Source organism: Sinocyclocheilus rhinocerous, unplaced genomic scaffold, assembly GCF_001515625.1.
Source record: "Sinocyclocheilus rhinocerous isolate Xijiao unplaced genomic scaffold, SAMN03320098_v1.1 scaffold1919, whole genome shotgun sequence".
Lineage (NCBI taxonomy): Eukaryota > Metazoa > Chordata > Actinopteri > Cypriniformes > Cyprinidae > Sinocyclocheilus > Sinocyclocheilus rhinocerous.
Window position 1 is genome coordinate 63,620 of NW_015646355.1, and position 13,299 is coordinate 76,918.

The following is a 13,299-nucleotide window of genomic DNA, read 5'->3' on the forward strand; positions in this document are numbered from 1 at the left end:
TCTTCCTATGTGTTTGTGTGCAAAAAGAAAAAGTTTGGATTGAATGTTAAATCAACAGATTGCATTACAAGTGATATTTTCTTTCAAAAACCTCTTAAAATATTTTTTTTTCTCTGAATATTACCTTTTAGCTCCCAGTCTGTGAATTGTACTTTATTTTTCCTCACTTAAGCAACCATGGCTTTTGGAAAACAATTTATTAGTATTATTTTAGATTAAAAGTGCAGATGAAGTTTGTATCGGACTTTTGTTTTAATAATTTGATTTCATAAGATTTTACAGGCTAGTTTGTGTTTTAGATTAACAAAAAAGTATCCATATATAAAAATATAAGTAAAAAAATACAACTAATTAAAATGAATGACCAACTGAAGGATTGATCATGCGAGTCCAGCTCCTTTCCATTAGAAATTTCAAAATTGTACAGTAAAAAAAAAAAAGACTAACAAGAAAATTAGGAAAATAGATGCTCCTTGTTAAATGCTCCTTCACGTCTTCCTATGTGTTTGTGTGCAAAAAGAAAAAGTTTGGATTGAATGTTAAATCAACAGATTGCATTACAAGTGATATTTTCTTTCAAAAACCTCTTAAAATATTTTTTTTTCTCTGAATATTACCTTTTAGCTCCCAGTCTGTGAATTGTACTTTATTTTTCCTCACTTAAGCAACCATGGCTTTTGGAAAACAATTTATTAGTATTATTTTAGATTAAAAGTGCACACAAAAAAACTTTTCTGGTGCACGTTTGTTTACTTTTGTTCTTTGTTTTCACTTTATAGGCTACAGAATCTAGAATAATAAAATAATCATTCCATCGAGATTCATGCTTTCTACTGCGTGAATTGAATCTATGCAGTACACAAATTGCCACAGGGCTCTGTTTCTGTAACTAACATGGTATTAATTTTGTTTCTAGCTCAAACCAGTTTTATGCATCGCTCCTCCTACTTAGTGGTGAAATATCTGCTGTAGAGGTCGCTGTAAATGGCCTGGTTGTCGACTCGTATGGCGTTCCGCAGCGACTGCCAGAACCAGGCTTCGGCGGACGGTGAATGCGGCCACTCGAGAATGCTGCGCCCGCAGAGCCGTCTCCGCAGCCGCAGAAAATGCGAGTGCTGCAACACGGGCTCCAGCAGCAGCAGCACGATCACGTCCTCGTTATCCTCGAGGAGCCTCTGGTGCGCCAGGAAGATGGCCAGCTTAAAGGAGCCACTGTTCACGTAGCACTCGGTCAGGACGAAGACGGTTTTGCGGCTGTGCTGGATGCTCTGCGTCAGACTGTCCAGAACGGGAGAACCGGGAATCCAGTCCCGTTCCTCCAGGCAAATGGGCAGGAATCGCTCGCCTTGTTCCTCCAGCTGCACTCGCAGGTGATTGAGCACCCAGTCGGACACCTGCAACATCCACACTCATTGAACTGAACTGAATCAACACTGAACTGAATCTGGCTGAATAACGACACTGTTGTCTTCTGTAGAGATGCTCATAGTTGGACTGGACTCGTTTTAGGATTGATGAACTTATTGAACTGAACTGAATCAACACTGAGCTGAATAATGACACCCAGCTAACAAAATATGTTCTAAAAACATTTTGATAACATTTCTATAAGAACGTTATTTCTGAATGTTCTCAGACATTTTTTTAATTATTTCAAAAACGTTTTTCTTGTTTGTGCAAAGGTTAGCAAAAACATTAAGGGAATGTTCCACTGTATAATAAAAAAAAAACAATATTGGAACGCTACTTTTTGAATGTCATTCATTTTGAAAAGTAGTAAATAGTAAAGTTTAAAAAAAAACTAAAAACATTAGATGACCAACCAACTAAAACATTCCACGAAAAAGACTCATGAATAATTTGAGAACGTTATTAAAGACCAGATAGCGTGAATGAACATTATAAGAACATGTAAAAATGTTCTATGAATGTTTCAATAACATTACCATTATGAAAATATTATTTCTGAATGTTCAAAGTGTCCAGATTTTAAATGTTTTAAAAACATTTTTTCTTGGTTTTTGCTAATATTATTAAATTAGCAACTTTTGAATGTTCTGAAACAATTAGTAGCATTTAAAAATCATTAGATGAATGTCCAACTTATACAGTATGTTTAAAAAAAAAAAAAACATTGAACAAATTATGTTTTTGAAAGAACATTTTGAGAACATTATTAAAGAACAGATAACTGTGAACAAATGTTATATTAACATTACTGGAAGAAATTTTGTTCATAACTTTGAGAGAGCCTTGCCAGAACATTCTAAGAACATTTCTTGTTACACTCTTAAAAATAAAGGTGCTTCAAAAGGTTCTTCAAGCGATGCAATGAACTTTTCCCCAAAAATATGTTTTAAGAACGTTTTGCATCCAAGAAAGTTATGAAAACCTTATTCCTGGATGTTCTCTGAACGTTCAAAACATCTAGTTTTATTTATTTATTTATTTTTAGTTATGTGAACATTAAAGAAACATTCCATTGTATTACTTTACAAACATTATGAGAATGTTACTTTTTGAAATGTTGAACATTTTGAAAAGTAGTTAGTAAAGTAAAATAAAACAAACAGACCAAACATCCAACTAAAATGTTTCAAAAAAAGTTCCTTTAACAATGTACAATATAAACAATGTTTTTGTGCTAAGGTTTTGAGAACATTATTAATGACCAGATAACCGTGAACGGACATTATGTTAACATTACTGGAAGAACATTCGTTCATAAATTTGAGAGAGCCTTGCCAGAGCATTCTGAGAATATTTCCTGTTATTGTCTTTTTAGAGCAGATTCCCAGCTAACAAATTTTTTTCCAATATTCTAACATTTTGCTACTGTTACCATTAAGTAATGAAAATGTTATATCTGAATGTTCTCTAAACATTCAAAATACCCAGTTTTCTTTCTTTCTTTCTTAATATGCCTTTTTTTTTTGGTTATGTTAACGATAAGGGAACATTTCATTTTATCATTTCGCAAACATTATGGGAACATTACTTTTGAATGTCTTCTGGTCGTAACATTTCAAATATGTTAGACAAAGGTTTCAGGAAAAACATTCCATGAACAATGTATAAATAACATTTTTGTACTAACGTTTTGAGAACATTATTAAAGACCAGATGACTTTGAATGAACATTCTATCAATGTTACTGGAAGAATGTTTGCTTATAACCTTGCCAGAATGTTTTGAGAACATTTGATGTTAGTTGGGTTTACAGCAAAATTAAAATACATCTCATATTTAATGAAATTTGCATCATTGATTCTGTTGTTTTCCTGTTTATTACTGTGCTCTGATACTATCTGTATTGTGTAAATGCAAAATAAATAAAGGTGACTCCACCTGTGTGTCCTTGGTGTCGTAGGTGATGAAGGCGTCATAGATGCAGCTGTCAGAGCTCAGTTGCTGATACCCAGTAAATCTGGCTTTCACATAGTAGAATAAGTAGGAAACGTCCCAGTAGAAAAGGTGCATTGCGACGGCCACGAAAGTGGTGCATATAATGCAAAAAGTGGAGAAGAAGTACGCCAGAAATGCCAACTGGTCATCAATGCATTCTGTAATTTTAAATTCTATCACTGCTTCACCTTTCCTCTCTTCAGGCATGGCACACGTCACTGCAGTCACCAATCTGGGGATCTTCACGTCAGTCTTGCGAATCCACAGAACGAATTCAAGCAGGTTGCATGTGCAGTGGAAAGGGTTGCCGCTGAGCCACAGCATCTTTAGGTAAATCTCGGTTTCAGATGGAAACGTGGACTGGTTGATGGTTATGAGGTGGTTGCGACTGAGATCAAGCCTCTCTAGGTTTACCGCTCCCTGGAGGAATCCACTGGAAAGCTGGGATATTCGGTTGTGCCGCAGATCAAGGAACTCTAAAGAAGGAACATCGCTTGACAAGTTACTAGATATTTTAAGGATGTTGTTGTAACTTAAAATGAGCTCTCGGAGATGAGGGAATTGTCTCAACATTTCCCAACTAACGTTTGTCAGGTGATTGTGGCTTAATCGCAACCTTTGAATGCTTTTGGGAAGATTTTTATGAATCCTAAAAGGGATCTTCTCAATGTAGTTATAGGATATGTCAAGATAGGTCAGATTGGTCAAGTCTTCGAATAGCCTATCGTAGGTTCTGTCTTTCAACCTCCACATCCTGCCGAGGCTATTGTGCTGGAATTGCAGCTCTTGAAGAGACTTGCTTGACATGGTTTTGGTGGTTAACGTACGGATGCTATTGTAGCTCATATTTAATACTTTCAAAGAGGGCAAATGTTTGAGAAAGTTCAAATTGAGGGTCACACCTTCCACAGTGAAGTAATGAGGGTTGTCACTAAGATCTAGCACCTCAAGACTCTGTAACTCTCGGAAGGCGTAATCGTATGCCAGGTCAATTCTGTTGGAGGACAAGTCCAGATATTTGAGGTCTGGGAGCGATGTGAATTCAGATCCATTCGGAGCCGTGGCAAAGCCATTTCCTGAGAGATTGAGGCAAGATATGTTCCCGTATGGCTGAAACTGTTCAGGAGTAATTAAGAACAGGTTATTTCGGCTGAGATCCAACACGCGACCGGCGGCGGAGCACTCTGGTTTTACAAGATCTTTTGGAATGACGAAAGAATTGCCTTTAGGATAAGGTTCTGACATCGAGGGCATCATGGATGAAGATTTTAAACCAACGCCCGCATTTTTACGCAACTCCGGGTAAAGTCTGTTTTCCGAAAGATAGATTAGTTTCACATGTTGAAATTTTTCAAATATTTCCGCTTTTGCACGGACAATGAAGTTTATTCCTACATCCAACACCGACAGATTTTGTAAACCAAACAGAGAGCTGAAGGTGTCTTCTTGGATTTCTTGAAAAACCAATCCACGAAGGTGCAGCGTCCTCAGCGAGGTCAAGTTTGCAAAGCTGGGCGATATTTTAACCGTGGGGGGGTAAGCCTTGAGAGCGTAGTTAAACGAGAGATCAAGTTTTGTCAGCAGTGGCAGATTATTCAAGAAAACATTATTTTGAACAGCATTGAACAAGAAATTAAACGACAGGTAGAGTTCCTCGAGCTTTGAGATGTTTGCGAACCAAGTAGGATCGATTTTCTCGATCGAATTTCCAGCAAGGTGCAGAATCCGCAGGTTTCCGAGGCCGGCAAAGGCTCGTGGATGAATTTCAATGGAAAAATTTTTACACGGAATGCATGGATATGGAGCATTATGACACCGTGGACAGTTCCCTTGGATATTTAGACTTATCAGATTGTCGAGTCCTCGGAAATCATGCTCTCCGACGTACGATATTCTGTTTGAAGCAAGCTCAAGTTTCATCAATGAGACAGGCAATCCTTTGGGGACTTGAGTTAAGTTGTTAAAAGACAAAGTAAGGTGTTTCAACTTGGTCAGGACAGAAAAACTTCCATCTTCTATGTGATAACTCGAGCAAGGATTCCAGTAGTAGCAGTTTCTCGAAAGGTAAATGAGTGACAGATTTTGCACATGCCTGAAGGATGTTGAGTTTAACCGGGTGATCTTGTTCTCAACCAGCTTTAGTTCTTGCAGATTCTTTGGAATATCTTTTGGTACGTCCTTTAGTCCGACCCCGTTGAGCTCCAGTGTACGTAGCTTGGTCATATTCGAAAACACCCCAGCGCCAACAAGAACCTCATGATTATTATTCAACCAGTTCAGATTTAGATTGGTCAGATTTGCCAGGTCTTGGAATTTTTCTGCTGTTATGTTCTTGATCTTGTTCTCGGAGAGATCAAGGGAGGTTGTGTTTGGTAAGAACTTTGGCACCAGTTGGAGTCTACGTCCATGGCAGTCAACCACAACCGTCATTGCGGTTACATTGTCATATATATCACAGGGTTGGTTCTTCGGATTTGCCGTGTCCATTTGACAAAGGGTTAGTGTGATCTTCAGTGTCATAATGAGCCAGAGGTCTAATTTTATCATCTGTTGGATATGAAACACAGAGCTGTTATACGTCACTGAGCAATAAGACAAATTGTGACAAAAACATTTTTAGCTTGTTAAAATAATGCATTCTTTTGTGGATGACATGCAATTGTCTTTGTAACCATGAACAGCATATGCAAAAGTCTAAGAGTAAGGCGTCTAGTTTTAAGTGAAACTGAGCAATTTTTTATGCAAATCAAAAAAATCAAAAAAATTATAATTTTGGTGAACTATACCAAAATGATTAAAGCAATGCATTTTTATGTTCATGACATGCATTTGTCTTTGTAACCATGAACGGCGTATGCAAAAGACTATAAAAGCCATAAACTTGCAACCAAGCTCATCTCTTTAAAAATCAATTATATAATCATACATAATGAATAACCATAGGAAAGAGAAATAATAGCTCATTAATGTAATGAAGTGCACTTCCTTACCATGGTAGCAGTGTCTATGTAATGTCCCGGTGCAAGCTATGCAATGCGTAGATCCAAAATAAGCGGTGTCTGGTAATGCGCACACAGTTGCTTTTAGGAAACAGGAAGTTTTGGTTTAACAGTTGAAGATTATTTTAACACTAACAGCTCTAAATGCTGCTTTTGATCGGCACCTGGCAGTCCACTGACTAATATAAATCGTTCAGTTTCTGTTTAATGCTGTTTGTTTGATGTTTTTTTCATTAGTCACATCTTACTGGTTGCTGTGTGGATCAGTGCAGCCACAAAGATGAAAGTGGTTTTGTCAGTTGCCAGTATAAGTGAGGAAGTTCTGCACATTGTTCCTTCTCAGGGACGCAATGGCACAGATCACATGCACATTTACAAATGTTACAGGTGCTCTCTTTAGAAATAAAAAAGAGTCCTTTGTATATGCCCAAATAATAATTTATTTTCAAGACACAATCCCAATGTTTTCAAAATCAGGTTTATACTCAGCTTGCTTTAAAAGTTATCTGTATCTGTATCTATATGGAAACATTATTTTAAAGGTGAAGTGATTTTTTTCAGTGGTAAGAACAGTTTCCCATATCAAGAATCATTATATGCCACTGTAATGTGCAGAGTCACTGTAAGTCAACCATTTGCAGGTTTATTTCCTTATAAAAATGAAACACTGACACTGTGGTCACTGTAAAGCTGTTTTAGTGTTATTTTTAGCAGTTCCGTTTGGTGACACTTCTACCACAGAAATTACACACTTCGTCTTTAAAACTTGAAATTTAATAAACAGCATTTTTCTAAAGTTATTCATTTGGGCAGAACGACAGATTGCCTATTTGCATACTCTCTGCAAAATGGAACTAGTATAATAGCATATAAAATGCACTTTTATAATGGGAATTTGCACTATTATTATGACGAAAATTTGGTAATACTTAAAGCCTTTATGCATAATGCATTATAAAAGTATTCATAATGTATATTTTAATGAATTATATCTTGTCATAAACTGTTTTGATCAAAGTTAAAATGCATTATAATATTTGTAGATTCCTTATTACATTAGAAATTGGTCAAATGTTTCAATGCATTATACTTTCTACAGTAAAGGTGTAACAATGAATACTGTATAATATAAGCATTACAAGGTTTTAAAGGGGTCATATGATGCGATTTAAATTTTTCCTTTCTCTTTGAAGTGTTACAAGCTCTTGGTGCATAAAGAAGATCTGTAAAGTTGCAAAGACTAAAGTCTCAAATCCAAAGATATTCTTTATAAAAGTTAAGAGTCAACCACGCCTACCTAAAACGGCTTGTTCCAACACGCCCCCGCATGTCTACGTCACATAGAGGAGAAACAATAATGTACAGTATGTGGAAAAAAATGTGTTTTTTTAACCTTAAACTGCATAAACACATTTCATTACACCAAATAATGTTCTTTTTAGCAGCATCATATGACCCCTTTAAAACAGCTTGCAACTATTTATGGGATCACTCAGTGCATTATAGGGTGCATTGAAAAGCAAAATTAATGCATTAAAATTATTTTAAAATTAATTATATTTTAAGTAAATTTAAGTAAATTCTTATTATTTACGGCACTGTATAACTTTTTTACCTTCATTAACACATGTACATATATTCTCTGTATGTTTTTGTGACATGATAGAGAGGTGAATGTAGTTTACCCATAGATTAAGGCTACTTATGTACATGTATATATATAAGAATATACAGTTTTTGTTTCGTTACCTCATATTTAAGGCAATGACACGCTGCTGTGGTTTTCTATTTTAATCACTTTCATTCCGGTCCCACGATGACCCTGGGTAACATGTCTTTGGAGACCATGGGAAAAGCAGACAGCGTTTAATTTTTGAATAAACTGAAATATACTTAATACTGTACATTGATTTGTTAGCATGATTTGAAAATCCATTCTTCCAGAAAAACAGAAATATTCCAAAATATGATGATGCTGGAATTTTAGTTTGGAGGACAGAATTGAACAAAAACCTGTTATTTAACTGTAATTTAAGACTACAATAATTTGACCTGGGCATTTAAAACCAACATTAAAACAACAACAAAAACCTGATTAGCATCCTGATTGGTGAAATGACTGTAAGGATTTACAGTAAGCATAAAATTATTTAAATTAGCACAAAACTGTTACTACATAAAACCTATGAATCAGGGTTTTCATAGTTCACTAAAACCTTTAAAAAAATAAACTGGTAAAATAAACTTAAACAGAAATAAAGTAAAATATTTAAAAACTTTCATATTTAAAAAGCTTAATTAAAAATGTTATAATTAAGCTATTATATTTTAGAAATATTTTTCATGCTTAATTAAAAGCTTATTTTTTTTCTTTTTCATTTAGTTTTAATATGATACTAAAATTGTACAAAAAAACTGAAATAAATTAAAAACTATATAGACATGTTTGAAAAAAAGACAAAAACAGACAAAATTAATAAAACTTTAAAATTAAAATAAAAAAGAACATAAAAATAAAAGCCAACTCAAAGTATTAGTAGAATATAATAGTATTGCAATGATAATAAAAGAACACTGCCATGAGTATGTATAATAATAATAATAACAGTAACATTTTTATGGTCATAAAATCTGCATACATAATAAAAGAATAAGCAAAATGCTGTTTTAATTGAAGCACAATATGTTACACTGCAGGACTGCAAGTCAACTTTCCAAATATGTGTCAGCTACCCAAGAAGCTTTCAAATGCAGAAATACAGCTTTAAAGCTTCAAATGCGTCAGCGAGTCCATGGAGTGTGTCCCGATCACAGAGTTTCCTGGAAGAGTTTATTGTATTGCTGACTCTCAGTTGCCATGACACTTCTGAGACTGAACCAGAAGTACCTCTGCGCTTGAGGATTCCTCGGCCACTCGAGAACTGATTTTTTATATAACCTCTTTCTCAGTTTGAGGTACTTGGAATGACAAGGCATTTTCTCCAAGAATATCAGTACGATAACATCATTCCTTTCATCCATGAGTCGCTGGTGGGCCAAATAAAATGCTGTCCTGAAGCTGCCGCTCCTGATGTATCGTCCGGTCAGTATGAAAACAGTGCGTTTACTCAACTGTATGCTTTGGGAAAGGTTTTCAATGAGGGGACATCCAGGAACCCAATCCCGCTCTTCCAAACAGAGTTGCATCCCCGGGTCGCCCTTGTCTTCCAGGTGAATGCGAAGCTCTTGCATGACCCACTCGTGAACGGCTGGATCAGTCGTATCGTAGACAACAAAGGCATCGTAGACGGTGCTGTTGGAGGAAAGCCGACGGTATCCCTTGAGTTTGGCCAAGCAGAAGTGGTAGATGTACCAAACATCCCAAAGAAAGAGATGGCTGGAGATGGTGAGCATGAGGATGCTAAGAATCACAGATGTCAGTAAAATGCAGAGGATGATGGATAAGGAATTGTGTTGGCAGGCCTGGATGTTGAGGAAAATCACACTTTGACCTTTTTGGGCACTTGGTGAAGCGCAGGTGACATCTGTTGCAAGGCGTGGGATGTTCACGGACGTCCGGTTGATCCATCGGACAAACCACGTGGCATTGCAGGAGCACACAAACCGGTTGTTGTTCAAGTAAAGGGTCTGCAGCTGATCTATAACATTTCCCGGGAAACTCGACTCATCGATGAACTGGATGCGATTGTAACTGAGATCCAGGACCTTGAGGCTGAATGCATCCTTGAGAAAATTGGGAGTCAGTTTTACAATGTTGTTCTTGTGTAGAACCAGAGTTTCGATTGATTTTGTATAGTTAGACAAGCATGCAGGAACATCCGTCAGGTGATTCCCACTGAGGTCTAACAGTTTTAGGTTTTTAAGGTTCACAAGGCCCTCCCAATGAAATGACTTTAACCGGTTGTTAGTAATGTACAGCTCTGTGAGGGTGTCTGGAAGACCTTCAAAAACTTCTAGCGGGATGAAGTTCAGGTTGTTGCTAGAGATATCAAAAAACTTCAAGGCCAAAAGTTTCTTAAAGTAGTTGGCATACCTCGTGTCTCCGTCTCTCCACAACATATCAAGACGGTTGCCTTTAAACTCCAAATGCTCCAGAGAAAAACTCTCCATTTCAGTGTTGGTAGATGTCGAGATTTGATTATCGTTCATGATTAATTTGCTCAGCTTACCCAGGTTCTTTGTAAAATTCAGCATGTGAGTCAAACCCTCAGCCACGAAGTAATGGCTGTTACGGCTGATATCCAGAACCACCAGGCTGCTCAGTTCCTGAAATGCTGAAGAGAACATCAAATCCAGACGATTGTCTGAAAAGTCTAGATATTGTAAATTCTTCAACTGGACAAACTCAGAACCGTTCAAACTCTGGCTCATGGCATTCCCAGAGAGATTCAGACAGTTCAGCTCATCAAGATCCAAAAATCTAGAATGAAGGAAAAATATGTTATTCCTACTAATATCCAATGTTTTTCCAAAGGAGCTACATTCGTTGTTGAAAGGACTTGAAATCCAGAGTTCCTTGTCTTTGTATTTGCAGCTGCGTGCATATTCGTCATAAAGGAAATAGTGCATATCCTTCACTTCTCCATTGTGGTACTGTGCACCTTGCGACATTGGAGAACTATAATGGTTTTCTCTGTGGTTAGAAAGCAAAGATTCTCCTTGAGAAGGCATTGAGATTTTGTTGTCGGACAAGTTGATGATTTTGAAACTTTTCAGGTTCCTCAGGACGCTGAGATGTGCTATCTTTATGAAGTTTGTGCCGAGATCAATGAGCTCCAGTTTGTTCAAATTAGCCAACGGTTGGATGTCTTCCTGCTTGAGTTCTTGAAACACATACCCTCTGATTCTTAGGACCTTCAGAGATTTAAGGTGATGGAATGATCTTGAAAGGTTGAGGGATGTAGGATACACCTGGAGCTCGTAATTGAAAGACAGATCCAACTCTTCCAGATTAGGCAACAACGAAGGAAAGGAGGTGCATGTTATCTCCTTAGCCAAAAAGTTGCTTGAGAGGTCTAGAAGACTAAGTTGAGTCAGATTTTGAAACCACTCTGAAGGGATGTGTGTTAAAGAATTACTATGAAGCCGAAGAGTCTTTAGGTTCTTCAGGGTCTTGAAGGAGTTTGGATGTATCTGAAGGGGAGCATTATTTGGGCATGGAACGCAGGGAAAAGGTGCATTATAACAACGTGGACAATTCCCACTCAAGTCCAGTATCTCCAGCTCCGTCAGGTTGTGAAAGTCCATCTCTGTTATTGTCTGAATGTTGTTGTTGTACAGGTACAGCTCTTTGAGGCTGGATGGTAGTTGGTGGGGGATGTAGGACAAGTTGTTAGACTTCAGAGAAAGCAAATTCATCTTGTCAAGCTGCACAAACGCATCCTTTTCAATGTAATATGATGTGTTGCACGGGTTCCGGAAGTAGCAGTTCTGGCCGAGATACAGTGTTTGGATATTCGTCAGTTCTGTCAGATTCTCCTTAAGGATTGAATAAATACTATTGACCTCGAGACTCAGAAGCACTATGTTGGGAGGAAGGCCCTTGGGTATGCTGGACAGCTGGTTACCATCCAAATAAAGCGACTTGAGGTTCTTTAGCTTCCAGAATGTGCCGTTGTCAATCGTCAAGCTCTGGGTGCAGACGCGGTCTTTGGGCCCGACCTTGATTGGTACGCAGTTGCAGCGCAGGTCGATCTCAGTGATGTTCTGCAGTTTGTGAAATGAATCGTTCGTAATATGGGGTATGTGGTTGATCGTTAGGGTCAGGTTGGTGGTATTCGTTGGGATTCCCAAAGGAATTTCGGTTAGTTCTCGTTCAGTACAGTTGACTGTGACCTCGCTCCCATTACTAGCCAGAGAAACGTCACACTTCAGACTTTTGGGGTACCACTCGGCTGCATCCAACAAAGAGATGAGACCCGCAAAGATGATGAATGTCTTCTCTGTCATCTAAAAGAGGAAGATAGTGTGTGTTAAAATCTAGAATAATGATGAAACAATAATTTCGGTTAGTGTTTCATGGGTCTACATACAGTAATTGTCATTCACAAACTTATGCACTCATTATGCACTCTCAGAAAAAAGGCAAATAGCTGACACTAGGGAGGCACTCTTTCAAAAATATATACATTTGTGTCTTATGTACCCCTAAAGTGTGCATATTTGTACCTAAATGGTACATATTATATTTTGAAAAGGCACCATAAGAGTGTATGATGTTTTTTTTTTTTTTTATGAGCTATAGCAATGGATAATTATTATGATGATATTAAGAGCTACATCTGTGTTAAATTACATTTAGCTGGATTCAGATTTATGGAATCAACTTGATAAATGACTAAATGTGTTTTGCCCACAGATCTTTACGTAACCCTGTTTAACACATTTTACATGTTTACAGTAACTCCACTACATATATTTTCCCCCAAATCCGTGCACAAAATGTAAAAAAAAAAAAAAAAAAAGAGAGAGAGATTTTGGTTTAGCTGATATTTCTGGCACAGTTTTAAATATATGAAAATAACACATTTTCAAACATTCAGGAAATAAACGAACATTTTATGAATATATTAGCTGCATATTAAGAAAAATGCACTTGCTGTAATTACCTCAGAGCATCTTTGTTTTGAGACATGATGACTATATGAGAGAGCTGAATACTGTAAATGAAATAAACATTCAATTACTCACCATCTTCATCAGACCTGTGGTTCTTTTTTGACGTTCGTGACTTGTTGTTCAGTACTTTTGCTGGTTTGTCAAGTTGTACACCCTGTGCTACTTGAAGAACAGGTGTTATTGACCAATGTTAAACCACAAAAAAATTACAAACAAAAGTGAGAGTGGATATATTTAAACAACATAACTTCCCCTTGCAAACAAAGTTGTTCTGAAT

General features: G+C 37.0%; 2 protein-coding genes across 2 annotated transcripts in view; both read right to left on the reverse strand.

Moving 5' to 3' along the window:
• Positions 1-944: 944 nt before the first annotated feature.
• Positions 945-6,490, reverse strand: LOC107707564 (toll-like receptor 8). Its single transcript, XM_016511629.1, has 3 exons — positions 6,396-6,490; positions 3,349-5,952; positions 945-1,394 (listed from the first exon to the last, which is right to left on the reverse strand). Exons 1-3 carry the CDS (start codon positions 6,396-6,398, stop codon positions 945-947), a joined length of 3,057 nt encoding a protein of 1,018 aa, XP_016367115.1. The 5' UTR covers positions 6,399-6,490.
• Positions 6,491-9,212: 2,722 nt separating this feature from the next.
• Positions 9,213-13,299, reverse strand: part of LOC107707567 (toll-like receptor 7) — a 4,399-nt gene continuing 312 nt past the window's right edge. The window contains exon 2 of the mRNA XM_016511632.1: positions 9,213-12,353. Coding sequence (XP_016367118.1) covers positions 9,213-12,353 — 3,141 coding nt within the window. The remainder of the gene's footprint in view (positions 12,354-13,299) is intronic.

Bases quoted from the DNA above. Each gene is read 5' to 3' on its own strand.
- LOC107707564 (XM_016511629.1), bottom strand. The intron at 1,395-3,348 runs GTGGAGTCACCT...TGGATGTTGCAG, and splicing joins ACGACACCAAGGACACACAG to GTGTCCGACTGGGTGCTCAA.